General features: G+C 36.2%; 1 protein-coding gene across 1 annotated transcript in view; it reads right to left on the bottom strand.

Moving 5' to 3' along the window:
- Window positions 1-25,482, bottom strand: part of CEP152 (centrosomal protein 152) — a 74,584-nt gene that overhangs the window by 1,615 nt on the left and 47,487 nt on the right. Inside the window, 10 exon segments of the mRNA XM_017872775.1 lie at window positions 2,042-2,145; window positions 2,387-2,540; window positions 4,684-4,787; window positions 5,341-5,437; window positions 8,628-8,795; window positions 12,489-12,609; window positions 16,000-16,650; window positions 20,406-20,537; window positions 22,995-23,268; window positions 23,459-23,466. Coding sequence (XP_017728264.1) covers window positions 2,042-2,145; window positions 2,387-2,540; window positions 4,684-4,787; window positions 5,341-5,437; window positions 8,628-8,795; window positions 12,489-12,609; window positions 16,000-16,650; window positions 20,406-20,537; window positions 22,995-23,268; window positions 23,459-23,466 — 1,813 coding nt within the window.

Below are 25,482 nucleotides of genomic sequence, written 5' to 3'. Positions count from 1 at the left end.
CCACCTGACCTATCATTTTCTGCAATAGATGCTATAGCATTTCAAGATCTAGCCACAATGTTTTCAATCCTGCCCTGATTCTGATATCAAGAATGGAGTTTCTGACAAGTTTGCTCAAAGAACCCCACCCACCCAATACCTACACATACACTTCTAGAATAGCTAAATAGACTTTCTGATTTAATTACCTAAGGCACTAAATCTGATCAAAGACCAAGCAGCCACATAGCATGAAATTAGAGGCATTGTATCTCAGAGTAGCAAGCCCTGGTCCCTAGAGTCCATGAAAAGGATTTGCTTCTCTACTGGGGGTATTATGTCCACACTGCTGCCCCAGATCTAGAAAATTATTTTCTTGTTATATGCTACTGCCTTTTCATACCTAGGGTTCACATCACCATTCCAAAATTTATACAAATAATCTTTGGCTTGTACATGAGAAATGTTTACCAACATCAGACTCACGGACCCCTGAACAATCTCAGCTTCAAGTTTTCCAGAGGTTCAAAAACCCCATTTCCCCACTGATATGTTAAAAAATCTCCCAGTGTGATTGGGAATTTACCAGTTTTTTTCATGTATTTCTATCAGCTCTTGCTTTATATAAAGCTGTGTTATCTACAGAAAGAAAAAAATTATAGTTTCTTGGGAGACTATTCCATTATCACTATGAACTATCACCTTTGTCCCTTTTAATGCTAACTCTAATTTATCTAATCTTTCATTTGCCTCTATAATTTATCTAATATCAACACTGCATTTGCTTGGTATATCATTCTCCATCCCCTGATTTTTAATTTTAGATGTTCTTCTTGTAAAAATAGCAGATTTCTGTATTTTTAAAAACCCTATTTGAAAGTTGTGGTCTTTTAATAACTGAGTTTAACCTATTTATATTTAGTGTGATTGTTGATGTTTCAAACTACTATTATGTCCTACTTACTCATGCTTTCTAGGTTTTTTCCTCTTTCCTGATTTTGTTAGATTGAAAATGGTTTTTTCCAAGTTTTTCCTTTACCAGTTTTAAAGTTATATGTTCTATGTCTTTGTTGGTTACTCTGACTTTTTTTTTTTTTTTTTTTTAAGACAGGGTCTGCTCTGTTTCCCAGGCTGGAGTGCAGTGGTGCAATCACAGCTCACTGCAGCCTTGATCTCCCAGGCTCAAGTGATCCTCCCATCTCAGCCTCCCAAGGCACGTGGGCTCCCATTTCCTGCTTGATATGGCTAGCCACCTGGAGCACTGCCCTGCTCCCAGATTCTTTGTTCCTGTTGTTGTTGCCCAGCTCAATATTGAGGTTGGGGAAGGGAGGGGAGAAGAAGAAATAAAGAGAGGATTAACCCTACCTGGTTGCTGTTGGTTTAGAACACCAACTAATTACCCCATTCATATCCCCTAGGCCCTCTATTTCTCCTGGAACATATCACCCTCATATGTGGAACAGTTTTGATATTGCTCATACTTGCAGTTGTCATCTCCTGGTGGTTTTGAACTGAGGTTTCCATCTTCCATTCTATACTGTCTTCTTTCTCTCAGGGATTTCTTTAGCTTCTGGTCTATCCACTACAAGGTTTTTTTTTTTTTTTTTTTTTTTAAAACGGCCTCACTCTGTCACCCAGGCTGGAGTACAGTGGCACAATCATAGCTCACTGCAACCTCAAATTCCTGGGATCAAGGGATCCTCCCACCTCAGCCTCCCAAAGTGCTGCGATTACAGGTATGAGCCATCATGACTGGCCCATTGCAACTTTTAAAATCTACTTATAATTTCTTATTTTCTCATTCTTTATTTGCTGTTGAAACTCTCTTCTATCATTTTGAGGGATGGAAGCAGCAATAGAAAGCTGATGGGCCTGCTCAGTTTGCCTACTTGAATCGGAAACTGTGCACTCTTTCTGTGTAAACTTCCAGTTTAACTAAAACATACACAACTTCATAAATAAACTCTCACTCCTTACCTTCCCTGCCTTTTTCATACTGAAAATATTAAGTAGCTAAAAAAGAAGAGATAGAAAAACCATTTGGTGACTCACTTTGACATACCTGACTGTGTAGTTTTGCTCTCGGACTTACTAGAAATAGGTGTTTCCAGCAATTTTGCCATTGTAGCAAGTTTGCTAGCAGCATTCATAATCTTTTTCTCAGCCCTGTGGGGAATTCCAGAACATTAAAAATATAGTTTAAAGGAAAAAATGAGTTGCCTTAGCCCCATGGTTTCTGTTTTCCTATTGGCTCTGCCAACATTTCGGGTAGCACAGCCATAAACCTCTCTTAACCCCTATGGCTAATCATATAGAAATAGTTCATTTAGTGGTTAAGGAAACTGCTTTAAAAATTACAACATGTTGTCCTGGTAATCTCAGGACACATTGTTTAAACTGAACTCACCCTTCTTTTCCATCATCCTGCAAAATCTGTTGGAGGCAAATCAAATAATATTTGCGCATCTTTCGGGCGGTTTCTTGACGTTCTCGCAATACCTCTGCTTTTACCATTTCTGCAGCTCGTTCCTTACTCTCCTGAATATAACGAAGCATGTCACCTATAGGGCAGTGAGAAAATGCCCACAGAATGTATGTTTATTAGCACTTTTTCAGAAACAGGAGGGGCAGACTTCAGATCAATTTTCTGGTAGATGAAGTGATTATAAGTATAGTTTAAATATTATACTTTACACAGTCATTAAAATGGAATATTTTAGATCATCATTTTGGTAGACTCAAATGAGAAGGACTCTATAAGTTCTTTTGGAACGATAACAGCTACATGCAGTAAGGAAACATGACATATTCCCCAGCTAAATTTTGTCATATTCTAAAACACTTAGTGAAGAAAATACTGTAAATATGAGGCACAGAAACTTAGCATTTCAATTGTACATTATGTCCAGTTAGGAAAAGAGAAATATAAAATATAGAGAAAAGATTAAGCAGAAAGAAAGGAAAAAGCAAACACAAAGACAGAAGAAAAGGAGGCAATATGAGCTGGAGAGACTCATTCTTCTCTCGTGCTCTGAAAATTTAAGTTCCCTTATTTATTGAAAATTCTTGCAGCAGCACTTTTTGAGCATCTAACTAAATACAATATTACAATTCATAAGAGAGATGTACAAAATGAGACTACAAGGAGGGTGATGGGACTTACAGTTGGCCTCTGAAATTTACAATAAACATAGCCAACAGCTTGTTCAAGTTTTTTTTTTTTTTTTTTTTTTAACTCACTTATTAGCTAAGGCTAACTTTTTTTTTTTTTTTTTTTTTTTTTTTTTTTAAGCAAATCCAAGACTACATCCCACATCTAGAATTTCACCATCTCTGTTATAGTAAGGATACCAATTCACACAGGAATCTCCCTCTGAATGTCAGTAAGCATCTGAAAATTAGCGGTTCTATGCAAAAATACTAACTGGGAGACTATTTTTCATTATTTGAAATGGAAAATGAAATGGAGTACATGTCAACACAAAACCTCCAAACAACTTTCTAAAAAATAACTAAAACATAATATACAGGTTATCATGTTAGGATGAAAACATGCTTAAAATTCCACTGCCCAATTAATACATTATTAACAAAAAGTTGCTTTGCTTGTAGCAATATGCCCTTTGTTAGCACCAGTAACAACAGAGAAGCAAATTCCCTTATTAATACCGAATGAGCTTTGCAGAACATTTACACGTGATTCTGAATCTACCGATTATATACGAAACTTCAGACTTTTCCTGCTCTTTTGTTAAAAGAAATGTAATTTTAGAGGCTAATATACATTTTTCCTATATAAACACTACTTATTGTTTTGGGACATATATCCATTCTATGCAATTTTGTAATTAAAAACCAAGACGCATTCAAAACAGGGAAAACACACATCAGGAGAATGCTCTACAGGATATGCTGGCACAATCTGGTACTGACAAGGATTTGATAAATTTATAGCTACGAGAAACAATAACCAGAAACAACAGAACAATTGCTAACTAGATCCACTTCCAAGTCCTTAAAAGTTTATGGTAGGAGGCCGGGTGCAGTGGCTCACACCCATAATCCCAGCACTTTGGCAGGCCAAGGCGGGTGGATCACCTGAAGTCAGGAGTTCAAGTCCAGCCTGGCCAATGTGGTGAAACCTTGTCTCTACTAAAAATATAAAAATTAGCTGGGCGTGGTGACACACGTCTGTAATCCCAGCTACTCAGGAGGCTGAGGCCAGAGAACCACTTGAACCCAGGAGGCGGAGGTTGCAGTGAGCCAAGATTGCACCAGTGCATTCAAGCCTGGGTGACAGAGTGACTGTCTAAAAAAAAAAAAAAAAAAAAAGTTTATGGTAGGAAGTAATAGTTAATTGCTCATTTAAAACCCATGTGACATTTTCTTTACTACAAATTACTTAAGTTGTAAGATTATTAAATTTTCAGTTTAATACTAGTATCCAAAAAGAAACAAGACAATCAACAATATAAACATAAGACTATTCTCATGTTACTTCCAAAAGACATTATTTGGGCAAAATGATCAATGACTACATAATTTTGAAAAGGTGTCAATAATCTGTTCTCAGATTGAAGAAAAAGGTAATTTGGAAAATTCCCTAAAAGTCCTACTGCTGGTAAACTCTGAGTTTACTTTAACAGCGACAATAAAAAAGGCCCAAGCCATCCTTAAAATCTTGGGAATCTCTTGGGGACTTACGTTTAATTTTTTTTACAGCTTTAATGTACTGCCCACGAAGTTCTTCCAAGGCTCCCCGACTGCACGGCAGGCAAGTGTTTTCAATGGCCCCTGCTGACAATGACCTAAAAAACAAACCAAAGATTACAAAAACAGAAATGCTAAGTGAAAATTTCATTTGAAAATATGTATGTATCCATATACTCTAATAAAATTAACTGAGAAGTGCTAAAAAACTAGCATAAAAGAATGTCCACTATACAGTTATTTAAAATAGGGGAAAAATGGAAATGACATAAATGTTATGGTTGCTTCAATAAATAATGGTAAATCCACATGAAAATGTATGCAGGTATTGAAAAACATATGTAGAAGAATATCTAATAACACAGAGAAATGCTTATCTAGTAATATTAATAAAAAGCTACAAAATACCTTTTACTAGAGTCTCAATTTTAAAAACACATTGTGCACGTGGAGTATGTGTAGAAAGAGGCTTAAATGATATAAAACAAGAGGTCACTAGAGGGTATCTTCAGGAAATAAAGTTTTGGGGGATTTTCTTCTTTTTTATACTTTCTGCTGTATAACCAAAAAAAAAATTGATACTTAAAAAAATTTAAAGATACCTGTACTTAGATTTCTTTAAAATAGCAGTTTAAAATAGTAAAAGCATACCTTGGTGGTGTTTTACAAAGTGTTCGCAGTTCTTCCAATTTATTCTTCATGTCATTGTTTTCTTCTATTAATTCTTCAACAACTTTATTATTCTCTTCTATAATAGAAAGTTTATAGTATATTAGACAGTTAAAATTTTTTTAGCCTTCTTTTCCCTTAAGTTCCCACTACAAAGGTTTATAGAGGAGACTGTGTAATTTCCAGTCGCTCTTCTCTAATGTTTGTTCCCTTAGAAACCCTAGTCAGACCATTCCCTTGCTCTGTTTTCTCAGCACTTAAAATCTGTATCCCATCTTCTTCTTGCTTTGGGTTACACACTGTCCTGGAATTGGGTTTCAACTGTTTCAGATGCCTGTGTTTTGTTTTCCAACTGTGCTGAAGCTCTGTAGAAACCTACTAGGTTTTCTAATTCCATGTTCCCTGTGGATCCTGGTAGACAGTTTATGTTCATATAAACGAACATTGAACATGCACCTCAATATAAAACAAAAAGAAAATTAACCTAAAGTAGGTGTATTTTCAGAAATAATGTAAGATTTTCAATTCTTTGAACTTTTAAAAGAGGATGAGGAGACTGACAGAATCCATGTGATATGAAGGAAAACGCATGAATTTCAGAGTCAGAGACATCAGTTTACATTCTAAATCTGCTGTTTACAAGGTGGATAAGCCCAGGAAAAAGTAACCTTTCTGAACCTTTCTTCACATGTTAACTTACAGATTATAATCGAAATAAAACAACAAATGCACAACACCTACACAAGGCCTGGAAATGCCAATATAAATGTGAACATGGCATCTTGTGTTTCCTATGATGCCACCCTCTCAACACACTGTAAGTTGAGGAACAAAATTACTCTATTCCCCCTGGTGATGGATATAACTTTTTGCTTTAAACAACTCACTCCCACTCCATCTATTTTTCAATAAACACTACCAAGAGAGTGGGAAAATGGAATTTAAGAAACAAAGAAGAGATCTCAATAGCAAAGACATAATAACCTACTAAAGTTATATTAAGAAAAAATTTCAAACTATTGGCTTAAATTCTGGCCCTGACCCTTTTTATCAACTCGTTGTTTTGAGTGATATATCAACTTTCTTTCATTTGCAAGTCTATGAGTTTTAAAAGATATCAGCTTCAAAAAGCACTGTGTAGAAAAGTATGGTGCTAAATATTATTTATAAATAATAATCATATCCAACTGCCCTTGTTGCTGTATTATGCAAAACAAATTGTCTTGGTTTTCATCATATTTTAACATATCTATGTTGTAGATATATCTACAGTAGGACAAATAACTGATTTACTCTCCTGGCCTCTACTGAAGAGCTAAGTAATCACAAAAGGAATTGCAGTTGTTAAATTTTTAATCTCAAATTCTTAAAACCCTTTCCGGCCTTCAAGTAATTATTATATCTTAATAATAAGTAATAAGAGTAATAAGTGCCTTAGTAATAAGCAGTCGGCGGTAGTTACAGGTGGCTTCTCTTAGTCAGCAATATTTCCCAAGTTGTGCTATGATGCAGCTGTTGTGCTAAGTAAGTGCTGGAACAGGACTTGATCCTTATTGCTATAAAGTCTACTTTCCAAAGGGAAGTACAGACAGCAAATAATTACAAGGATGGTGAATGTTATAAAAAGCATAGGAACTATGGGGAGTGTGTAACAGGAGGACTAAACAGGTCTGCAGTGGTTAGGAAAGTCTCCCTGAGGAATAATGTATTGGGGAAAAGATGAGTAGGGGTTAGCCGGCCAAATGAGATCAGGATGTTTTGGCGAAGGGAGAAAACAATGAAATCCATGCTATGGCTCTACTGAGAGAAATTAAGACAGCTAGGGAAAGACAAGGCTGGAGGGGCTGGCAGGCGCTGGATCAAGATCTTTTTAAACCCTGTTAAACTAAGTGGTTTTGGTTTTATACTGAAGGCCATGGCAAGCCACTGAAGAGCTTTAAACAGGAGTGTCATGTTTCAATTCACTTTTTAAAAAGGTTGCTTCAGCTACCCTATGCAGAATGGATTAGAGGGGCTAAGACTAGAAGCATAAAGAGTCAGGGGATTATTGCCAGGGTCCAGGCAAGAGGAAGAAGTGGATGTACAAAATAAACTTATTAAGCTGGTCTTTTCTGAATGGACACCATTATTTAGGACCCTGGCATTTTCTTTTTTGTCCATGTAAACATTTATTATCTGGTATGGGGTGGGCACCAGGGCTATTAGGATGAACAAGATATGGCATATTCCTTCTCCTCAGAAAATTCTTGGAGAATGTGGAGAAGGTATCCGACAAGTGACCAAACAATTAAAATACAGAATGATAATAGTGATAATAGAGGAAGAGCCAATGCTACAGGGCCGCATACAAGCAGCCCACTTCACCCTGATGAGGGAAAATCAAGGAGGGCTTTGCAGATAAAGCATCTTCTGAGTTGAATCCTAAAGGAAGAGAGTAAGACTACAAAGAATGGTGGGAAAAAGTACAGGACAGAATACAAACATCATATGCAACGAAGGTCCAGCAGTAAAAGAAATAGAACCAGCTCAGGAATTGGAAGCATTTCAAATGTAAAGAGTATAGCGTATAGGCTATAAGCAACAGTGAAAGGTAAGAAGGAGCAGCGATCTAAGCCCCCAAACTTCCCTTCTTTGGAGGGCAATGAGAAATGGTAGAAGATATCCCTTTCCAAATGCCCTCACGGCATTATCATGAATGGACTAGACGGAGGCCAGTCCAGACCTTCATGCCCTTGTTTATGCCTTTTCCCTCTATCTCAAACGCTGTTCTCCTTGGCAAACACCTGTTTTTCAAGGCTTAGTCAAACCTTTCTTAACTTTAATACGAGGTAGAACTAACAATCCTTCTTCTTAAGTACACACTGCCAACAGCATTCAATGTTTAATTATTTGTTAATCTGTTTTTAGATCTCCTCACTTAACCAAAAGCTTCTTGAAGGAAGGGAACACATCTCCACCAGAACTGGAATTTTGTATGATTTATTCACTGCTGCATCTCCAGTGCTTAGAAGCCTGCTTGATGCATACTGGGCCCTCAACATCTGTTCAATCAAGAAAGGGAGAAAGGAATGTGACCTATTAATCAGAGCTGAAATCTTCCTCTTTTGAGTTTTGTAATAATAATTTGATTAGTAAAAATGAGATCCAAATTAGTTTACATTAATCCCAAAAGAGGATCAGTGCACACATTAACTAAAATGTCACATTTGAACATTTCAACAAGGATCAAAGAGATTTATATTGGTAGCAGTGCTACTTTAAATGCTGACCTCCAATTTTTTCCACTACAGCTTTGTGCTTCCTTTCTAAATGCTGAAGATGCCTACAACATTTCTCCAGTTTTCCTTTCAGATCTTGACATTCCTGCTTTGCCTTTTCAAGTTCTTGGAAGCAGTGTCCACAGCATAAATCCTTAATTTCAAGGATCTTTTTCTTATCTGCAAAAATTAAATGACAGAAAACTTTTATATCAGTTTAGACTAAGAACTACCAATAAAAAAGAAAAGACGGAAAGAAAAGCAGATGACTCATGACTAAAGGCTACAGCACGACTGAAAGAGTGTGATGCTTAAGATATAGAGACATGGGCTTACATACTGTTTCTACTGCTTACTGGCTGTGTGACTTGGAGCATATTACTCAACTTGTCTAAGGTACCACTGGATACAACCATCTACTTTAAAAATAGTCATGAAATCTATTGCTCTGGATCTTGATACCATTCCCTACTAAAAGGAGTCAAGGATCTTCAAGAAATGGCTGACTCCAGTACTAGGAGAGGGTATATACAAAATAAGACTGAAATATCTTCCTATGCCAGAAAGGAAGAAAGTACTCAAAAATACAGGCATGTCGCAAGGACATAGGAGCCAGTTTGAAGGAGCTCCACTAGCTGGATCTGGGACAATCTGAGCACTAATTAAATATAGTAATGAATTATAAAGTATTAAGAATAGGAATTTATGAGTCATACCAATAATTTTATGAATGGTAGGTAGGTAGGTGGGTTGGTAAGTAGGTAGGTAGATGGATCGATGGACAGAGAGATAATAAATACACAGGCAAATGAGAGGAAAGGATTCTTGATTCAACATCCTTAGTGCCAACTGGGATAAATAGAGGGAGGAAGTTGGAAGAATTATAATTTCACAACCACCATAGTAAAGACTGGATCAAGCAAGAATCATCATTGGTTGCCAAATATAAGAGAAGGTTTTTATGAGGGGAAGATATTTGCATGATCTTAAAAGTGTCTCCCACAGATTGCTTATCAGTTGCAAGGGTGAAAAAAAAAAACAGTAATTATATAGTGAAGAAATTAGACAACATTTTCACCAAGTAATGAAAAGTAACCTCACCAATAAAAGACATAGGGACACCACACATTTTTAGATGTGACAACATATCACCCCTTGCAGTGCTCCAGCCGAGAAAACACAACCTGAATCAAGCATGAAGAAACACCAGACAAACCCCAAATGAGAAAAGTTCTGTTAAAAAAAGTGGAGGTGGAAGCAGAGAATATTTCTAAAAAGTGTCAATGTCATGAAAGACAAAGAGAGGCTGTGGAAATGTTCTAGATTAAAGGAGGCTAAAGATACATGACAACTAAATGTAACAGCTGACCCTAAACAAATCTCTGTACTGGAGGAGAAAAAACAAAATGCTAGAAGACATCATTGGGTCAATTGACAAAATTAGAACACAAACAGTGGATTAATACAATACTTTAATGTTAAATTTACTGTATTAAGGTTATACAAGAAAATATTCCTATTCCTGGAAAACACAGTCTGAAGTATTTAGACATAAAAGGTCGCAATGTATATATAACTTATCCTCAAATGGTTCATAAAAAAAAGAAATATTCACATACACATATATACATAAGAGCACAGAATGAAGTAAAATGTTAACAATAGGTGTATCTCCTTAAAGGGAATGTGAATGTTCTTTGCAACTATTTTTATTTTTGCTATTTTTCTATAAGTTTGAAATTATTTCCAAGTTTAAAAAATGAACCGTTTGGCACAGTAGCTGGCACACAGCAAGTACGCAATAAATAATAGTCATTGTCATTAGTAATATATAAAATTTATAAAATTAAACTATGCAAAAATGATCAAAAAGTAGACTATTAATGTAAGTGATATAATACAGCAGGAATACAAGTCGGCACAGGCTCAGAGGCCAATATATAAAATGCTCCTGTAAAGTCATCGATCCAGCAAAATTATTCTTAGCTCTCTCCTGACATTTTAGTTTTAAGTGGTGCCATTTATGTTAATGAGCATTAAAGGATTAACGAAGCATCACAATGGTACAATAAATAGCATTTATATTTTTCATCTAGGATACTGGTGTCAAATCGGAACTCACAAATACCACTGACGACAGAACAGATAAATCAGTTATAGTATGTTCATACATTGAAATACTATGTAGCAATGAAAATGAATGAATTAGAGCTATTGCACCAACAGACAAATCTTAGTAGCATGCTGTTAAACAGGAAAAGAGCAAGTTACAAAGAATATAATGAGTATTAAACCATTTTATAATGTTAAAACAGAAAAGGCAACAACTTTTGAGGGCACATACACATAATTACAACATTAAAAAAGAGAATAATTTTTGAACATCAGGATATTTGTTAGCTCAGACTGGGGAGAAGTTGCAGGGATAGAACTGTGGTCAACGGCATTGGTGAGGTTCTGTGCCCTAAGCTGAATAATGGGCTCCTGGTTGCTAGGTTTCATAACTTACAGATGCATACATATATTCTTTGAGTGAACTAAGTATTTCATAATTAATGTTTTAAGTACTTTAAATAATAATGAGATATTAGGAGAATATAACCAAACAGTCAACAGTGGTACTCTCCGGTGGTAGGATTTTAAAGGACTTTATCACTTAATACATGTTTTGTATTATCTAATCCTTTCTAATGAATTTGTTAAAGTGTTTGTTTTTAAGGGAAAAAAGACTAAAGAAAATATTTTATAGTCTGATTTGTCTTTGGCCAAAACTAATTCCTTTTATATTTATAGGACTTCCTAAAGCTAAATAACATCCAAAACTTGTTTCTACCCACTTCACAGATGAAAATAGAATTCTCAGGCTATTCCAAACAGGACGTAAAATAAAAAGTACAATGCAAAATACAAATTAAGGTAATATTATCCACTGAATTGGCAATAAGATATTCTCAGGCACCTAATACCTAGAAGTAGGGGAAAAGGGTTTGTGAACAATGAGAAAGGCAGAGATGGTACAGACAGAGATTCTCTAAGATTCTGGTAACACTGCCTACTGAATTAGAAATGTGTGGAAACTGAGGTTATTTACTTAGTAGGTATGATTGGTGCTGGCAATTATTAGTTCTTTTCCAGGTTATAATGGAAATAGCAAATAAGCAGCAGAGAGAGGCTGCTGTGCGTTTGTGTGGGGAGGAAAGGAGCAGGCTGCAAAGGGTCAATAGGCTAAAAGGGATGGGAGCTAATAAAGGATTTGCAAATTTCTAGCTCAGAAATCTCCATGAATAGGGAATATAAGTTCTATACTCCTCAGTAAGCTCTGAATACAAGGGGCTTAGTACAGTACAATAATTCTTTTGTCATGATGAAGAGTCTAAGTCATTAACGAAAAGTTAAACTATTAATTCATCACTCTGCCATATGTTGGAAAGGAAGAGATTAAAACACTGCCCATGCCCTCAGAAAACTCACAAATCAATTAAAATCATCTAATACATTTCAGAAAGATTTCCATTAAAAAGTGATTGAAATTAGTTTCAGTAATTTGAATGGAAAGGTCTCTATTACTTGGCAATTCTCTTATGTCAAATCCTTGATTTCTGGGAATAAAAACATGACTGCTCTATTAAAACTCTCATGATTCTCCTTGTAACACAAATCACTTGTGAATGGAGGGAAAACCATCAACAGAAGAAGAGGGCCTAAATCAACCTTATTCTCTACACACAAAATGAAATCTAGGAAGAGGAGACATTAAGTCAGAGGAGTATTACACATTTGTTCACATCTATGATCTCCTTTTATCTTCAAAGCAACCCTTCAGAAGGGTGACTATGGATGCTACAAAGACTGGTGGGAACAAAATCCAATTACCAGCTTCTGCTTCTGTTTCTTGTAAGGCCAAGGGCTGAGCATGGTGTCCAGCAGCAGGTCCAGGGACTCCTTGGCCAGTGCTCCGGCTGGCAGAATCCTTAGAGAGCTCGGCCATATTTCTCTGAAATAAATTTTCTTCAAAGTTAATGCTTAGTAAAAATCTTTATACAATTTTATATTTAAAATGCTAATGTTAAAAATACAAAGAAAAAACACTTCCTGAAAAAAATCTTGCCTGAACTATCTATTGCCAATATTTTTCTTAGGGTGTTACATGAGTATTGTCACTGTGCTAGGAACTAGCCTCCTATGAAACTTTCCAAATTAGAGCAGTCTGACAGGCGACTGGTGGGCGGCCATGAGACAGACAGAAGATATGGTTTGCACATTATATATGTAAATTTGAGATTTTTTTTTAATGGTTTATGTGATTAAACCACATGAAAGACAATATAAAATCAGAATTGTTCTTGAAAATCTAGAACATTTTTACTACAGCAAGGAACAAGTTAATTGACAAGTATAATGCTAACCCTCTGCCTCCCATGAATTGAAAATAACAGCAAAAATTTATTTTAAATTTATATAGTACTTCATATGCTTCTAAATACTTTAACATACACAGTAATTTTGTAAGGAAGGCCAGTTGAATGCCAAAGTTAAGGACAGAAACCAAGGTTTAGCTAAATTAAACGTCTTGCACAAGACCATTTCTTCACTAATATTTACTGAATGCTTTTTATGTTCCAGTCCTTGTCACGGCAATACAGCTATTAAATCAATGGATTTTTTTTGGTTTTGTTTTGAGACAGCTGTTGCCCAGGCTGAAGGGCATTGGTGCAATTTTGGTTTACTGCAACCTCCACCTCCCGGTTCAAGTGATTCTCCTGCCTCAGCCCTCGTGATCTGCCCACCTCAGCCTCCCAAAGTACTGGGATTACATGCATGAGCCGCCACGCTCAGCCAAATCAATGGATTTTTATGGCAATGTTTTCAGATTTAAGATGACTTCTAAATCAGAAAGGAACAGAATAGGTGGTACTGAGAAAGTAGTCTTGTTGATTATTTAAAACATATTATATATGCCTGATTCTAGAAGCCTTGATTTTGATTATGAGAAACCATTTAATTGACTGTCAGAAAATCTACTTACAATGTCCAACAGAAGCAGAGGTTAGCAATTATAAAGAAGAGGCAGTCAAGAAGCTATGGGTTTGACGCCAAAAGGAATAAGAAAAGCTGAACCAAAATGCAGTCAGTGCTTCCAGTTTTTACTCAAAGGTGGGGAAGAAAAGTCAAGATGACAGAAAAGGGAGAAAAGCAGCAACCTGTTTGTCTTAGTTTTAACTTGACTTTGATGGTAAAAGAGACAACACACATGCTTAAGTTTGCTTGAAAATTTGTTCCATTTGATATTTGCTTTATCTGTTATGAACTACTGTATTAATATATTTTGATAAGGCATCCATTTTCTTGAAAGTTGTATTTTTCATTCATTGCGTCCTCTCCATTAAAAAAACTTTTGACAGTCTCAGTTATTTTAATGAGGACTTGTTTTATATATTAATAAACCATTTTGTTTTAATTTCCATGCACAATTTTAAAACTAGAGATTTAATAAATTATAAATTACAGTTCCTCACATTTACAGCACCTATGTAACAAATTTAAAATCACTGCTTTATAATCACAGCTTTATCTCAAGGTCCTGAGTGAAGATAGCTCGAAAACGGCAGAAGGTCAAGTATTACTTCTATGACAAATTCCAGATTAGGCATTTCAAAGCCATCCTTTTCTCAGGAATGGAAACTGACCCACCCAACAAAAGCTGTAAACATCTAAATTCTTAGCCAGATTATGTGATTCTGTCTCAATAGACTTACGAGCCTCATTAAATCACACAGATGATCTTACACTGCTTGCACAATTATAAGCCCTGTAAAAAGACTCCAGGGTTGATTTTATACGTCTCTATTAATGGTAGGAGAAAGGTGTCATAGTTTCTTGATTTTTGTAACAGAGACTGCCTATTCAGGAAAGCAAACGAAAGCATGTAAACATGGTTTCCCCATCATTTCTCATCTCCAAATCTGCTATAATTTTATTTTAATTATGTTATCTCCAAGTTCTTATTTTAATTATTTTCTCCAAAAAAAATCTCAATTAAGTGTTAAGCAGTATTCGTGGGAAGTGATCTTGCCCAGTCATTTTTACATTGAAGGCAACTACTCAGTAGCAACACCTCTGTGAGGTCAAGGATAAAAATACCAACTGGGGTGAAGTAGGATGGAATGAGCTGATCTTTCAGGTCCCTTCTGGCTCTAAAATTTTATACTGTTTCAAATGCAGGACCCAGAAAGGCTAAGCTGAGCCATGCATATCCTACCCAAACCCAAGGAATTAGGCCAGGGATTTGTATTTTATTTTTCCGGTGAGCAACTATGTGATTGCCCAATATAATAACCTAGTTATCATCGAATATGGAACTGAAACTCAAGATTATTTTTTCTAGTTTATAACTCTCTCAAGTAGGTATTAATATCAAATGCTCAATCCTGGCCTTGAAACTCTTTAATCACAATATCTTGATGGAACTTAACTCTTAAGTTTCAACTCTATCAGACAAACCTTATACTACTGGCATTTTTTTCCTGCCTCTAATTCCAAATGTTGAAATTGGCTAATCACCATGCTCAGAATATCATTCTGGATCTTTCATGCATACCTAATTGCTTTGATCATAAGGTAGCAAGACTTTGGTTTTACTGAATCTTTCATACAAATTAAAAGCTGGTCTCAGAGAGTACTTCTAGAACTAAAAGAATATAATTAATTCTATATGCACATATATAGTACATCCAGAAACTGGGCTTCAGAGTTTTATGCGAGTGAGCCATATTTATTTGCTTGTTTCTATATCAATACTCTTTGTACTTGGTTGGTATTTTTTGCCTAAATGAGACATAAATTTATTGAGGGCAATAAATAGGCTTCCAAACTCTTCACAAGCTTTTAAGAAACTCTTATGATGCATATTTCATGAAATAGGCCCAGAAAACAGAATTTTGAATAAAAATTACTCAGTTTCTGAAATGTCATGCCCTTAGAAAGAATAGCATATATTCTTTATTTTAAGTTTTGGAATACATGTACTGAAAGTGCAGGTTTATTACATAGGTATACATGTGCCATGGTGGTTTGCTGCACCTATCAACCTGTTATCTAGGTTTTAAGCCCTGCATGCATTAGGTATTTGTCCTAAATATTCTTTAGGAAAAAGACATTTAGAAGCTAAAAGCTTTCTTGTATTTGTGACACTATGAAGTAGTAAAGTTTTTTGGCAACAAAACATGCAAACCTTTGGATTCGCTACGGAGTTTTATAAACCACTGACAAAAACGTAAGACTTACATCTTCTAAACTTTAAAATGAAAAAAGGAAAAAAACACTACATACAACTTCTATAATTATTCTTGGTGTTCAATACCTCCTCTCACTCTCAGGAACATACCTTTTCCCATTGTGGGTCAGCGTTTTCTACAAGCAGAGGAAGTGTATCTTGAAATGCTTTCTGTATGCAGCCCTTTAGTTTTTCAAAATATTGCACAGACATCCATTTTGAAGAACAAGTCGACATGATTTCCAAAAGCTGCTTGTCCTCAGAATCACTGATGTGCTCCTTTTGGGTATCCCTTAAAAGAACCCCAAGTACAGTCAGGATGTCTTCCTCATACTGATAGATTTCCAGTTGGATCCGCTTGGCTTCCTGCATAGTCCATTCTCTACGACTCTGGTCTAGACATGTTTGTAATTCTGTCTCCTTCTGAAGAAGCAGTTCAGTTTTTTGTTTCATAAAGTCTTCTTTAGCTGCCGCAAGCACCTCATTAATTTTATTTCGGTGATCATCTAAAAATTGCCGGTAATCTTGCTCATTTTGTTCTTGGATTCTGCGGATTTCTTCTTGCTTTTCTTTGTTCCACTCACTCCGAGCCTTAGCTAATTCAGCCCTGATGACCACAGGGACTTCTTCGTTCTTTAACTCGAGTTCCCTCTGAAGAGAATGAATCTTCTCTTCCAATTCCGTTCCAGGAAGTATATTTTTCTTCATATTTTCAAGCTCACTCCTCCATTTCTCTTTAGCTTCAGAAACAGCAAATGATATCTAAAGAACATAACAACATGTATTTTAAAAGTCTTTACGATTCCCCTCCTTTGCAAAAAAATTAAAGAAACTATTTGGTTTAACCTCTGAAGCTAAGAAATTTAAAATCAAAATTAAAAGGAAATGTGATTTCAGATAAGACATGATTCTAGAAACAGTAATACTTACACTATACTTAAACTGGTCAAAATATATACATAAATATGTGCTTATGTGTATGTATAGACACATAAACACTCACACATATAATTATATAACTAGCCAAAACTAATGTGAGAAAAAATTTCCTATTAGTTTTTTTTAATACAGATACAATCTCAAATTTTATCTGTGCCCCCAACAAATTAAGTATCTTTTACCTAAAGCAAAAACGGACTCATAAGGACTTTTTACTATTACTTAGGAATATAGCACACACCTGTATAATTACTTGCTGATAAGTGTAACTGTATTTTAATGCAGTTTTAGTGGCTAGAACAGTTCATTAAAGGACAATACCAAACAGAAAAGTCATTTTCATTAGTCTAATTTGTTTGTATGACAGAATAATAGAACTAGTGGATCGTAGAAAACAACAGATAGTACATAACCAAAAAGTAATAGGGAAATCAAAAAACCTAAGCTCCAATCCTGACACCAACTTGCAGAGGAAGCCTAGCACAAGTGCTTAACAGAACAGAATCTGCTGGAATTAACTTACCAGCTGTGGAACTAAAGGCCCATTCCTCAACTTCTTTGAGTCTCAATTTCCTCATCTATAAAATGGGGATAATTACAATGCCAATTTGATAGCATCCTTTAGGATTAAATGACATAAGGACATAATCCATTTAAAGTACTTAGCCCAGAGCCTGGCAGATGATAAGGACTCAATAAATGTTAAGTAGTTATTATTTTTGAATGCATGGCCTTGGAAAAGTCACTTAATCTCTTCAGCACTCACATCTTCACCCATATAATGGAGTAGATAATGGCCTTGAGTCCCTTTCACTTTTAATATTCCTGACTGAATTTCTAACTGAATTCTAAGAAGGCACAAGGACACAATAGCGTCAAAAGACAGAATTGGGCATCTCCAAAGGTTTGGCCTAGACAATGGTGGTTACCATTAATCAATACTATATATATATGGCTGGGATGATGGGATAGAGTATCTACTAAATAAATTTTCTGCTAAAGGCACCCAGTATCTAAGGTGAGCTTTACAGAAGAATTCACTGCAAAATTCCTTTGCTACCAGCAGAATAATTCGGTAGTGATGTGAAACATGTTTAAATAGTGTTTTTAGAGAAAACAGGTCATGTTGCAATGGATGCCTGGAAGTCATTCTCAGGTGACTCGGACAGAGGTGATGGATTCCACGGAATTTGTATGACCTGCCCAACCTTACCAAAATGTGCATTTTCTCATGTGAAGTTTTACAAAGAGAATTTGACAGCATTCGTCAACTCAGTGGTTCCCAAACTTTGCTGCACATTAGAATCACCTGAGGAGCTTTTAAAACTTCTGATGCCCAGGCCAGGGCCCATAGAAAACAAAGTTTAAGGGTAGGGGCCAGGCAACAGTATTTTTTAAAGATCCTCAAGTTATTCCAATGTGCAGCAAAGTTCGGGAACCACTGAACCAACTTCACTACTTCTGAATTCTAGAAACTGGCTTCACACTGTCACAGATCTCAACTAATCACTCTAATCTTTTTTTTTTTTTTTTTGAGACGGAGTCTGGCTGTGTCGCCCAGGCTGGAGTGCGGTGGCCGGATCTCAGCTCACTGCAAGCTCCGCCTCCCGGGTTTAGGCCATTCTCCTGCCTCCGCCTCCCAAGTAGCTGGGACTACAGGCGCCCGCCTCGTCGCCCGGCTAGTGTCTAATCTTAAAACAATTCTATAGCCAATGCTATGGAACTGGCCCTTACTGGACCTCTTTTGGTTTGAAGGAAGGATGCATAACATGTTGACATTATTTTTCGTGACTGATATAATTATCTGGACTAGTGCTACTTACAGCCAAGTGTAGTCCAAAGACCAGCTGGGAGCCTGTTAGAAATGCAAATTCCAGCCAGGTGCGGTGACTCCCACCTGTAATCCCAGCACGTTGGGAGGCCGAGGTGGGCAAGATCATCTGAGATCAGGAGTTCAAGAGCAGCCTGGCCAACATGGTGAAACCTTATCTCTACTAAAAATACAAAAACTAGCTGGGAGAGGTAGCAGGCACCTGTAATCCCAGCTACTTGGGAGGCAGAGGCAGGAGAATCGCTTGAACCCAGGAGGTGGAGGTTGCAGTGAGCTGACATTGCGCCACTGCACTCCAGCCTGGGAAACACAGTAAGACTCGATCTCAAAAAAAAAAAAAAAAAGGCAAATTTCCAGGACACCCTCCAGACCTACTATATCATTATCTCTAGGAGGAAAGCCCAGGTAGCTCTGCTTTAACAAACCCTGCAAGTGATTCTCAGGCCTGCTGAAGTTTGGGAGGCAACAAAAACATTTTCTCTCATTTCTGTATGTCTGCATTCACAAACGTACAGCCTTCTATGTTCTTATGAAAAGATCTCTTGGCCTGTTTTATTTTCTATATTTTACTTAACTTTACTATTCTACTTGACTTCTGAGCTCTAAGACACATATCCTCACAATCATATTGTTTCGTCTCTCTCTCCCTCTTAAATTTCCTTTTAAAATATTTCAGACATACTAAAAAGTATAGAGAATAATTTCTCATGTTTGATCCACTTTCCTTATCTTTATTATCCCCTTAATTTTACTTCTTTACTACAAAAAGAAAACATATTTCAACCTATTACTTTATCTTTGCTATTGGATATGTTGCCTCGAAATTGAGCTGTTATTATGGTACAGATCTGAAATCTTCAATTTTCTTTTAATTTTCTACACTTTTATTTAAAAATGTTTAACTCCTTCATTAACCTAGAGTTTATTGTGATACATGTTGGGTAAACTTAATTTTTCCAAAGTGCTACCTGGCTATCATAAGACTATGATGAAATAATTCCTCATTCCCTTGTTTTAAAACAATTTATCAAGCTTTTATTTATAGTAGGGTCTACCTCTGAAATCTGTATTGCACTGAATTAAAATGAATTCTATTTTTGTGACTCAATACAGTCTGAGTTGTTGCTTTCCAATATATTCCATTACGTGTTAGGGCTGGACTATAATTTTTCCAGAACATTAAAAAAATTTCTGGTCCTTTTGTTTTTCCAAAAACATTTTATAGAATTATTTTGTCAACTTCAAATACATTCAGTTTGTTGGCATTTTGATTAGAATTCCTTTAAACTGCTAATTAAGTTGCAAGAGTACACATAGTTATAGTATCTTTATCTTCTGGTCAAGAAACATGACATTTCTGGAAAGGAGAACTGGCTATTTACCAACAAGAATGTTATAAGACTACTGACACAACAGAGAAAACAATCTTTAAGCATGTGAAAGGATATTGTATAGCTAATAATAAACAAATATACACCTATTCTCAATTTCATCTAAAGATAGGGCAAGATAGAATGGGAGTTATTAAATAGTTGCTAAGTTATCCTCATAGGTAGATACATTCTTTCTGTAAGAACAACTTAATGATGACAAGAACACTTGCTAGGCTTTGAGCTACTCCTTAACATGTATCAACATGTTTAATCCTTCAACAATTCTATGAGTGGGTACAAATTCCAGGGACTGAGATAACAGAAGGGGTCAGGCAAGATGGCCTCCTGAAGTTTCTTTGCAGAAGAGCTCTTACCCTTTTGTTCACAGAGACCTCATGTTGTTCTTCCCACTTTTTCTGTTCTGCCCTTACAAGTGCTTGATACTCTGCAAGCTCAGGTAGTTCTCCTAGCCATCGCTGACGAGCATTTTCCACAGCTATTTCTACCTGTAGGACATTGCAAAAGAAAGAGGTAAAGTGGAGTCTAAAATTTCAAAAAGACCCCATTTTCAAACAGCAATTATGATTTCAGTATTTTATACTGTATATCATTACATAATGAAGTTAAACTGACTTCAAGTACCCTACCTATCCCAAACAGTGGACTCTAATCCTTGTGTTGTAAACCTCCCATAGCATCCCACACAAATGCCACACAAGAAGTGGGAATCTGTGAATGTTTGATGACCAGTACTACCTTAGAAAGTATCAGACGAAGTACCAATTACCATTTCCAACAACTCCTATTTATCCTGGGAAAAAGGAGAAGACCTGCTGGAGGGCTGCTGGGTGCCAACTGCTGTCTAATCACTACACCCACCACCTTCCTCACTCCTCATGCTCTACACATGTGCATGCACATGTACACTGATACAGTTTAGAGCCCTATACCTGCGAAATTTCCTACTGTCGAGAATGAGTTTATACTAAAGAATGAGGGTGATACCTCTGAAGGCAAAAAATTAAGACTTGATTAATTATGAGGGTGATCTGGTTGCAAATCTGCCACCAGAAGATTATGTTAAATAATTTTACCATATTCCTTTATTTTAAAATACACATAGATATGCAGATATATGTATATATATGTACATACACACAAAAGCAGGGTTGATATAAGAGACTGTATTTCTTATTAAAGTGCTAAATATGTCTATGTGTAAACTCTATGTACAAACTCTAAGGAGTTAAGAAATGGGAAAAAGACAAAGCTCTTGTAGAAATTTATCTACTTAAAAAGTTATTATGAAACATTTCCTTTCTGCTATATTACACTATTTGCTTTAAGATTAATAATTTCATAAATACCAAAGCAGCACCTTTAAACTCAACTTTTTGTCTGTGGAACCTTTTCTTAACTCTTTTGAAACCCCCTTCAATAAACATTTCGGTAAACTAACTGAAGATATCCTTGGTACCATTACATATATTTGCCTATATATCCAGACTTTAAGGCTGCCCTGTAAAACCATGTAGAACAATGTAACAAATAAGCAGAATTTCAAGTATTTATCAAAAGCAGAGTGTATTTTCAAAAACTTTACATTGAGTGCTATCTTGTTTAAGAGTTTATAATAAGTAATAAAATTAAAATGATAAATACATAATAGATGTATCAAAGTCCAGGGAACTCTTGAGGCTAGAAACCCAGCCAGGTAGTCTGTGAGGTCAAAACTTTTTCCAAAATAATATTAAGACACTATCTGTTTTATTGCCGTTCTCTCATGCATAAATAGCACAGTTCTCCAAAAGCTGCATGCTGTGATCATGTCATTGTTCTGACAGCCAGTGGAATGTGTGCTTGGGTATCCTTGTTTTTTAAAAATTTCTCAGGTTTATTTTCCAAAAGTGTAAATATAACCTACACAAACAGAAGCTCTTTAAAGTCCCCAATTTTTAAAATTGTGAAGGAGTCCTGGGACCAAAAATTTTGAGAATCACTATAATAGGTAAGAGAGAGATAACAGGTAACTCATCTTTATTCTGTTATAATAAGCTGTACTTTTCTCAGTATGGCATTTCTTTCAAATCAAGTAACTGTGTCAATTACAAGCTAGTTTTGTGAGTGCTACAAAGGAAAGGTTATTGGCACCACTTTGGGGCAGCTGATGGGAATGACAGACAAAGTTCCATTTAAGGGCAGGCCTGCAGATCCAACTGCATCAAGTCTCAATACAAATGTTGTTAAATATCTTATGTGCTTAGGTTTACTTATCTATAACCACCTTAGTGGAATATTTTCCATAAAATTAGATATGAAAGATACATAATTAAACTGTGCTTCATTCAGATGTAAAAGCACCCTCTTTAACCTCAGGCATCTTAATGCTCGGACTAATCTCAAAGGAGCAAATACTTTGTAAACTGAAAGAATATACAGAAAAACCGAGGGGTGACGGCTTTATAACAGAAATAGTATGAAGAAAAATTTAGGAACATGACAGGTTTTCTATCCTAGAAATGCACAGTCTTAAAAGTATAAAGTTATGAACAAAGTTCGGCCTGGGGCCGGTGGCTCAAAGCCTTGTAATCCCAGCACTTTGGGAGGCCGGACGGGCGGATCACGAGGCAGAGATCGGAGACCATCCCCTGGCTTACACGGTGAAACCCGTCTCTACTAAACAAATACAAAAAAGCTAGCGGCGAGGTGGCGGGCGCCTGTGTCCCCATACTCGGGAGGCTGAGGCAGGGATGGCGGTAGGACCGGGGGGCGGAGCTTGCAGTGAGCTTGAGATCGGCACTGCACTCCAGCTCCTGGGCGGACAGAGCGAGACTCCGTTCAAAAAAATAAATAAATAAAAAATAAAAATAAAGTTATGAACAAGTTCAATGATAGCATTTTATGTGCTTTCATTAAGTGACAGGAAGTTCCAAAAAATTTACTAGACTAAACCTGCCTTTTACCTGTTTGGTGATATTTTCACAATGCTTGAGTTCCAATTCAATTTCGAGTTTCTTCATAGCCCCCTTGATGGCTATGTCCTTCTCTTGTTCTAAGTGTTGCTGGATTATGCACTTCTGCTCTTCTATCATGATTGCCATCTCTTTCTCGGAAATAACATCACTGGTGGTTACTTGGTCAGTTTGGCTGCCACGATCTGAGGTCTTCTTTTTCATTGCCTTTATAGTTTGATCCAGCTTAGACTGCCATTCCTTTTCAAGCTGTTGAATGAGTTTTCTTTGATCTGTTTTCAGAAGAAAATCATAGGAGAAGAAAATTTTCAAATAAGTAAAACTAGAATTAAAGGCTAGCCAGAAAAGCAACCACAGCTGTGTTTGAAAATCATCTAGATATTGTTATAGTAATTACAAAAGGTTTAGAAATTTAGTCAATTAAAATACACTCTCAAGTAAAACTTGAAAGTTACTCTTTGAACTTAACTATATGACAAAAATCACATGAAAGATTTAAGTATGTTGTGTAAAGTCAGGAGATCTTGCTCTCAATATGCAACCTTCTGGAATCTTTCATATTGCCACTACAAAGACAGCAAGATTTAAAAAAAAAAAAAATTACAGTTAATGTGTTTTGCCATCAACACCATGCTCTCCACAAAGGACTGAGTAAATCTAATTAACGAACCAAAACCTGAACAATCTAAAAAATAGTTTTACTCACTTGAACACGTTAGAATCTTGTTTGTTATAATGTTAAATTTTACTAAGTAGACTACATTCAAAAGAGAGGCAGTATTATTGGAAGAACATCTTAATGATTTTTCCACTTTAACAGTACAGCAAAGTGGAGCTAAAAACAGTCTTAAACTATGAAACAGCACAATTTGGTTTTCCCTTTTTCTGTTCACCACCTGGGTATCTCCAACTGTTTTCCTGGCTACCAGCAATTAATAGCCATTTTGTAGACAGAAGAATCTAGTTGAGGCCAGGCGCAGTGGCTCATGCCTGTAATCCCAGCATTTTGGGAGATTTTGGGAGGGAGTGGCGGGCGGATCACCTGAGGTCAGGAGTTCAAGACCAGCCTGGCCAACATGGTGAAACCCCATCTCTACTAAAAATATAAAAATTAGCTAGGCGTGGTGGCGCTTGCCTGTAATCCCAGCTACTTAGGATGCTGAGGCAGGAGAATCACTTGAACCCGGGAGGCGGAGGTTGCAGTGAGCCTAGATCACACCACTGCACTCTAGCCTGGAGACAGAGCAAGGCTCCGCCTCAAAAAACAACGACAAAAAAAATCTAGTTTAAATAAGCTTGAGAATTTTTTTTTGTTTTCATTTCTAAATAAGCTTTTAGGATCATACTTTGTTCCCTAACTTTCTAGGGAACTATTAGCATTTCCTAATCTCATTTGCTATTTAAGTAATAGAGGTAACAAATTACGTGCTTCTGAGACTGCCCATTACTTCTTTGTTTCTAATCCATGATATGGCTTATTTATTTGTTTGTTATAAATATTAGTCTAGAGTTATAATCATTCCACAATATGAAATCAGATCATGGTTTCATTTTGAGGAATCAAAGAAGTGCCCATAACACTTGTTATATCCTGAGTTGCGTCGAAAAGTCAAGAGGTGGCTAAATTCCTAAAAATAAAACTGGTGTGGTAACTGCTAATAGCTCAATTCTGAAAGGTAAAATGGGTGACTATGTAAGTGCCTGGCAAATAAAACTTATGTATCTGTTCAGGAAGAATTGTCTTCTGAAGTTAGTACTACATTTTAAAAATGTGGTGACCAGAAAGAAATTTTAATCCACACCTCTTTCTGTTCCTTATCCCAATGTGCTTTGGCTAAGATCACTTCATTTCCAACTTGCTGTTTAATATCAGTTTCTTGATCTTTCTGCCACTTGCTCTTTTCCATCATAAGTGTATCTTGGTACTTTTTTTCAAGTTCCACCTGCAGTTTGCTTACATATTCTTCTCTTTCCTCCAATAGCTGTCTCTTTAAACAAAATTCAAATAAATATCTCTCTACAACACGAACAGTCTCCAAGTTAAAACATATGAACTTGTTGTGCATGGCTTGGATAGCAAAAAAATCCCTCTAACTTCTAAAATGCACCTACCTAACTCATATTACAATTGTATAAATAAGCCTTAATGTGTATAGAAATGGCATCATGAATGGGAAGGTTGACCATCTTTGCCTTGTCTGCAAATTCATAGGCTTCACTGATTACTCCCCAAATTGAAGGATTCTGTGTACATGACTTTTTCCCCCTTTCTCTCAATGAGCCAGGCTAATATGTGAGGAAAGTTCTGTGTGCTAATAAAAGCTTTAAAACTTGGAATTGAGCTCCTATTTAACCTGCAACCTGACTCAGCAAGTGTTTCGGAAAACAGTGCGTGAAACATAAAAAAACACCCTTTAACTCTTATTGTTACCTGACTCATATATTCTGTATCCAGGTTAAGTCCTCTACCTAAAGCTAA

Source organism: Rhinopithecus bieti, unplaced genomic scaffold (genome assembly GCF_001698545.2).
Source record: "Rhinopithecus bieti isolate Rb0 unplaced genomic scaffold, ASM169854v2 scaffold_6945, whole genome shotgun sequence".
Taxonomy (NCBI): Eukaryota; Metazoa; Chordata; class Mammalia; order Primates; family Cercopithecidae; genus Rhinopithecus; species Rhinopithecus bieti.
Note: the sequence above shows the minus strand (reverse complement) of the source record. Positions and strands in the feature narration are given on the sequence as shown.